The sequence below is a fragment of the Habropoda laboriosa genome, unplaced genomic scaffold (genome assembly GCF_001263275.1).
Source record: "Habropoda laboriosa isolate 0110345459 unplaced genomic scaffold, ASM126327v1 scaffold42, whole genome shotgun sequence".
In the NCBI taxonomy this organism is placed as follows: Eukaryota; Metazoa; Arthropoda; class Insecta; order Hymenoptera; family Apidae; genus Habropoda; species Habropoda laboriosa.
Window position 1 is genome coordinate 1,852,635 of NW_017100181.1, and position 7,285 is coordinate 1,859,919.

A 7,285-nucleotide genomic window follows, 5' to 3' on the forward strand; every position below is an offset into this window, starting at 1 on the left:
AGCGCCGAGGATGAAGATGATCGTGGCTTCCGTGGCACCACCCGGATGACACTGGAACACCTTCGTCGCATTCGACGACACGTTACCCGATGCGCCGATTCCGAACCTTAGGTTGGCCCCGATCATCGCCATCAATTCACCTACCAGACAGATCGTTTGTGTCGAATAACTTGTGGTTAATGTGTGGAGTTATTGCTGTTAATCCCTTGACTTATGATCTATTTTTCCTGACTATGCATCTCTCTTCTTCTTTTTTCTTTTTACGTGGAGGAAATCTTCAAAAAGACCTACTCCGGTCCCTCTGGTGAGAGGATTCAGGGTCCTCGGACGTTACAAAAGGGTCCCCGGGAAGATTCTTAGGCCCAGTGTCTAGAATGTGTCACGTCAGGGACACGTACGCGACGAAATGTCGGTTGCAGTGTGCTTTAGTGCTGTGGGTGAGATGTGGGTGACTTCTATTCACGAAGCGTACAGCAAGGTTCGCGTTAGTTACGAAAATGGGCCTTACGCGTCATCACGAATGCATGTCGCGACGATGACAGACATCCGCTGTTTCACATTGGTCGCAGCATTGAAATGTACAGCAAGCGATGTTTCGTCGCGTACGCGTCTCTGACGTGGACATTGGGCCTTACGAATACGTCCAAAAACTCTCCGCTTCGCCAAGCCTTTTGGGTCTTCCTATAAGGGGGTCCCATAAGGACCCACACCTCATTTGGCGACTCCTGGCGGTGCCAGTTTTATAGGAAACGGAATGCAAAACGCATTTAGAGATTAATAAAATACAATTAGGATAAACAACACTGATAACGCTTTATCGCTTCGCAGAAAAATGAATCCCTCTCGCTATTGTTTTCCCTATTTATATGCGATCCGCGCTCTCTCTCTCTCTCTCTCTCTTCGCCACTCGCATCCCTCGCATTCGCGCAAACACACTCGCTCTTGTTTGATAACAACGAACGTCGGAAGGCTCGATATGATCGGCCCGCTCCGGTCATTAACCTCCTACAGTTATTTACTGTTCGAGCACTGAATTGGGTAAGAAAAGCTAATGTGCTATTAACGTGTAATTAATTACATTTGGTAATCCTCGGAGGTCTTTTTGCTGTAAAAAAGGTCACAAATCAGATATTCTTTGAAATTCTTTTAAACTAACGTAGAAATAAACTGTATGATTTTATTTCAATGTTCGATGCATTTTCTATTTCACTATGGCGAACAAATTTACGGAGATCCATAGATCTTTCTGTCGCGATTAATGATTTATCAAGTGACAATTGTTCAGTGTCGCTTTTCAGTCGCCACTCGATTAAGTTAAAAAGAAAGTTGGAATTAAAATTAATTTTTATTACTAATATAACTGTTTCTCTCAAATCTTGACCAGAATCTGTGTCACGCGTCTGACTCGTTGTTATAAGGTAAAGGGTTAAGGGAGTTTCTTTGTGTTTCATGTGATGACTCTATTTCAGTATACAGTGTCATGTAACTTGTGGTAGAAGCGAGAGGATGGTGATTCTGCATGAAAAACTAAATGGATTTTTCTATCATACCACCTATAACCATAATTCATGAGACTGTTCGATACTAAACCTGGCGTCGTGAATTCTCGAGTCTCGACGATTGTGGCTAAAATCATAAAAAACCGTACGAAGTGCGAATAAGCTTAATGGTAGATTTGGCCGAGGATTAACCGGCTTAGATAACGAAAATGAATCGTTGTTGCGGAGAAAATGTGCTATGGATTCCAAGATAAAAAGATACACTACCGACCAAAAGTTTCGGTTCACTGTGCATCGCAAGCTTATACAAAAAATTTCCAAAAATAGGTCAGCAAAATTAAGAACTTTTTCACGAATTTTTTATTACTCAGATTAGTCGAAGTAAGGTAAATTAATATTAATTAATATTGATGTAGATTGGCAGACGATTCGAAACTTATGGTCGTTAGTGTATGCACAGATCCTGCCGCGTGGACTGTGCACGTATCGCGCGCGTAATTCACTTCTTATCTGCCAACCCAGGACTCCTGTTTTAAAAACATCAATGGTATAAGGAGTACTAGAAACGTTGGTATAGTGAACCATTAAGGAAGAACATGCGCTAATTCCTAAAATTCTTGGAATTAGGACATATCTCTGGTGGGCGGGTAAAAAAGTAACTAAGTGAAACAGGACCTACATTGCTGCCTTTCATGTAGTTCTAATAGTACAAGTCAAATAGTATATGTCAAAAATACAGTACACCCAGTTCTGTTTTCACACGGTAGATACGTTCCAGAAAAGAACCGTGTAAAAAACAGACATCGTGTACACACACGGAAAAATAACGGATTGGTTCCATATCCTTAAAACCTGTAAAAAATAGCTAAAATAAAAGGATTCATACAAAAAACTTTATTAAGAGCCTTTATAAAAAGCCAAATTTGATTTGCATGCGCATTCATGCACAGTTTATTTTATAAAAACAAAAGGTAACTGAATTCTTAAAGTAGAAGTAATTAAAAATGATGAGAAATTCAGGAATTAAAAGTTGAAATCAGTGATAGTGATGAAAACAACATAACTTCATTCGCTGTCATCGTTCGCTTGCGTAAGACTGGTTCAAAATCACTATCATCGCTCGAAATATCGAATGAAAATGTGTAAAAAGGAAATTGAATTTATTTTTCTAGACCGTGTTAAATGAAAACCGTGTAAAAACAGAATTTGGTGTATACTAAAAGTACTTCTTTGCAAAACTAATAATTCTGACCTACACTCTTCTGCCCGCCCATCAGAGATATGTCAAAGCAATGTTTTACTAACACAACAATTACCTATTCAGTACTGTTACACAGTTTTGCAGAAACTGTGTGTCAAATGTCCGAAAATTTTCAAGTTCACAATTGGACAGTTCTGTAAGAGTTCTGTTCGAAGTCCGATCTTCAAAGGACGAAGTCCAACTTGCGAACGTCCGCGAAGTCGAAAAATATTCTGTATTAAGTTCAAAGACGTTCCGTTTAATCTGTGGCGGCCCATGCAGCGCGCACCGCGCCACATTGTAAACACAATCCAGACTGTGAGAACGTGTCTTTCGTCGCTGTCGATGTCGCGGCGGGCCGATAAGGATGGCTGTCCTCGGAAAGCGGGGAGACGCTTGAGATCCGTTCCGAGGGCAGCCAGGGTCCCGACCGGCGACGCCAAGGGAGTCAACCGCCGAAAGTCGCACGAGCGACATCAGACATCTCGTCTGGTTTTTCTAAATAAAAGATTTCAAGCGCGTGCACGCGTACGTTTATTCTCCCGTCACCCACAAGTGCTTTAGCTACGACAGTGTTGACCGCGCGTGCACTGCCGCTGCAAGGGGCAGTCAAAAACACGAGCGTACACTTTAGCGACAGAGTATAACGTTATTTTTTTCGTTATCTTCACAGTTGTTAGGACAAATTATGCGAGTAATTGTCAAGTTGACGGGAAAGCATGTTGAAGTATTACTTCAATGCAAAAGGGTTGAGGTAGAACTGCAGTAACCGTGATACAAATTGCAACTCTTCGTTTTTATAAAATCAAACGAAATTGTAAATTTTAGGAACGACCTTTTGCTTTCTATTGAGAACTGACAAGGCTTTTATTTACGATCACTTTTTGACAAAATATCACAACGGAAGCTACACGGAACATCCTGTGTATTCAAAGACTGTAACACATAAAGTTCCGCGGCAGCGGCGCTTAGTTCGTGTTACATATTCATCGGTTTAGCCTTTAAACTTCGTTGTACTCGCGCTGCCGCAGGAAATTCTTGCTAAAACCTATTCTACTTCATTGTTGGAACATAACTCAATATTCTCGACCTTTGTTCGAATTCTAACGCATTTCCTATATGCTGTTTCATTTGAGAATTTCACTTTACCTAAAAATTGCCAACTTGTGAATTAACGAAAATGGTATTTTTATGGAATCTTCGCTGAACTGTAAATCTTGCATTTGTCAGCAGCATTTTTGAAAAATAGATCTTGTAAATTTTGTCCTTGAAACATACAAGGATCCGTCAATTTACGCCATTCCTCTGTCTTTAATCATTTTCGAGATATTAGACCTTACCAAGGCATCTATAATAACATTACAATGTAAGTAACAAGGTATATACAGAGTGTAAAAAATGAAGAAGAACATTCGTCACGATGGAGAAGATTTGCGTGAGAATTTCTGATCTTTAGATTCGCCGTTCGGTGTTTTTCTTTTCTCGTTACTTTTCTTCGCTGAAATCGATAGAGGGAGGAACGAATTGAAAAGTTTCTGAACAATTCCTTGATATTCTACTCTGTAGCCTGCTTGTTCGTTCATAGGAACGGGTCAGAGTCTAATTAGGAATTTGGTGGACTTGAAATCACTTCTGCTCCTTAGCGGAGGCAAACATAAACCCATGGGAGCTGGTCAGACCACAATTTAGGATTGCGGTTCTCCTAAATTAAGGGCACGTGCAACGTCTTCGGGCTGCATACCTGTAGAGTTTGTGGGCTGTGTGCAAAATCCGGAAAATTGCTTAATGGGAGTCGGAAAGATCCATCTTATCTCTGTTAAATTTGCTAACTTTGTGTACCTCTTCCTCAGGTGTCCACTTGCAATTAACGCGATCTGATATTTATACAAATAAATAAGCATTCTTTTGGTTGCTGTGCATTGGTATTAATTAATGAAAAGGTGTTTGTTCTTTTTCTCGTTTAATACGAAATACAGTGTTTAAGTGGGTTTAATCATGTAAGTGGAGCATCCAGTATGTGTAACACGTTAAATGTTAATAAACACACTCGAACATCTTTGAGACCGAGTAACTCTATTTTGTACTTTATTTCATGTTTCTGAAGAGAAAAGCGCAGGAACACCTATATCTTTTTATCACGAGTGCTTTTTAAAGTGCTGTACTATTATAACTGGTCCTTCGTTAAAGAAAAGATGCAAAATCCACTTGAAAATTTCGAAATAAGGCTATTAAAAAGTTTATTTAACAAAAGTAATTGAAATGTTCTTAAAAAAAGCGATAAAAGTATCTCTGCTATTAGAAAATTCGCTTATATTCGTTAATATTTATTGTACAATGCCAAACTCGTTTAAAACGTGCTCTTTTTTCGTAATTATTCCTTTGCATTTTACAATATAATATAATTATTTATAAAAAAATTTGCGTTCGTCTAATTTAAATGAATTGTGTCATTTTAAATAGCAAAATACGAATAATAACATATACCTTTTTCTGCCTTAAGAAACATTTATCAGTTTTCTCACGTCTCTAGCTGGATTGTGGAGAGAACTTTTTTGAGGGAATCAGTGGAAGTTATATCAGACGCCAGGTTGGAATCTGATAAGAAGTAGTAATTCTGAGCAGAAAAGTTCTGCAAATTTTCCTCTTTCGAAAGTTTATTCATCCTATTGAAGAATTTATGAGGGTTCTTTGATTGCAACGAGGATAATTCCTTTCGAAAGTTCTTCAGAATGTTTCTTATACAATCGAAGGCATTTCTAGTGCTTGGTTATTATTAGATTTGTATAAATTATATGCAAATTATATTTATTGCGAAATATTATATTTATAAAAATTATGTAATATAACTTATAATTTATCGTTTGGCAGTTCGGAATCATTTTTCAACTTTGCTAATTCTTCTTTCAATAAGTGATTCATTGGTTCTATTAATTATTGATTAAAAAATAACTGATTCCATATGAATAATTTATCTTTATGAGAAAGAAACCGAAAGTTGCATTTATATCTGACAGAGTTTAAGTTATAATTAGAAAGAAAAGAACAATCAAATTGTAGTACACGTATTGTTTCTCTCAAATTCTCTCGCTCGCGTGTGGCCCCCGATTCTTCAGGAAACCGGGGTCCACACCCACGGGCCTGACCTCACGTGAGCGTACAGGAACGCATAGACACACACAGGCCAGGCATGGAAATGTTGACAATTTCAAACAATATCTTCTGGGAAAATTGAAATTTTTCATTTGGTAGTTACCTATGAAAACAATTCCCAAACTTTACTTATTTTTAAATACCTCAGGGTGCTGCATCTCCTTAAAATTTCAATGTCTTGTCGCTCAGTTCGTTGTTTTCCTTTACAATTTGCCATGTTTAAATTGAAACCTATTTAAATCTCTGAAAACAATGCAATGTCCTAATAATCTAATTTTTCATTTTTTGTACTCTGTTGATTTTCTCCTGCACGTTTCGAATGTTTTGGTGGATTTGGGATAGGTATGCTGAATAATTTAGGTTGCATAGTTTAAATGTATAGTTTGTCTATGTGACCTATATATGTATATGCAACACGATTTGGGAATACAGTTCAACTTAGTTGCTTGGTCATCGTTGTGTTGTTTAATTGAAAAGTTAGGCTTGTTATGTAGTTAACAGAATATCACAGCTCCTGGTAATTTTCGAGTTTTCAAAGTGTTTTACACATCGTCGTTTTGCTAGAAGAGTAACACAACTAACAGAAGTAAATTTTTCAGGAAATCGATTTTAAATTGTTTATAGTAAAACATTATTAATTAGTCAACCATTTAGCGATGAAACAATTTTTTTCTCCTTTACAATTTAGCTAATAACCTTTAGATTTTCAGGGTCATGTAAAACCCTTCTGCAACTATTTAAATAGTCAACTGAAAAAGTACAATTACAATGGTTTTTTTCAAGAAAAAGGTCAGTGAAATTCCATAAAAGTAATTCAGATAGTATTTTTTAAAATATGTATCTATTTTCTTTGTATTGTTAACCAAGCGTTTTTTAAATAGAAAGTTATTCATCTTTTCGAATTTAATGTTTTTTATTCTTGAAACAACTTTTTGCAATTAATCGCCCTTTTCAATTGTATCGTGAATTGCTGTTCACTTTGGACAAAGCTGTCCAGGTTTCAGTTACTCAATGAGAATCTTAAGGCTAAGGAAAGCATTAATGACTTGGAAAGGAAGTTTCTTTAGAGACGAAACTTTCTTAAGGTTTCCGTTCTCGCGGCGAATGGCTCAAATGTTACTTTGATCAAATTTCTGCGTTCCGCTTGTTAAATCAATTCCGGTACTCAGTTCAAGGATTCTCATTTGAATTGCTAGAATTTAAGAATTATTTTTTAACATAAAGCATTGTTTCACAATTCCTCTTCCATTCCCTCCCCTAAATGTACGGTTAAATTGTTTCTTCGTTTGCATGTAAAAACTTTATTAAAAAACAGCGAGTAAATTGCCGCGAAAGAAATGCATTATTCATATATGGGAATATTAATTTATTTAAATAAAAATTGAGATATTAATTT

The 7,285-nt window shown here is 37.0% G+C and overlaps 2 protein-coding genes across 2 annotated transcripts in view; one reads left to right on the plus strand and one right to left on the minus strand.

Annotated features, from left to right (window-relative positions):
• LOC108579046 overlaps positions 1 to 132 on the minus strand; it is a 29,767-nt gene extending 29,635 nt beyond the window's left edge. Inside the window, exon 1 of the mRNA XM_017942475.1 lies at positions 6 to 132. Coding sequence (XP_017797964.1) covers positions 6 to 132 — 127 coding nt within the window. The remainder of the gene's footprint in view (positions 1 to 5) is intronic.
• A 274-nt stretch (positions 133 to 406) lies between these two features.
• The window catches only part of LOC108579047 (midasin-like), a 143,609-nt gene continuing 136,730 nt past the window's right edge, over positions 407 to 7,285 (plus strand). The window contains 1 exon segment of the mRNA XM_017942476.1: positions 407 to 478. Within this exon segment, the coding sequence (XP_017797965.1) occupies positions 407 to 478 (72 nt within the window).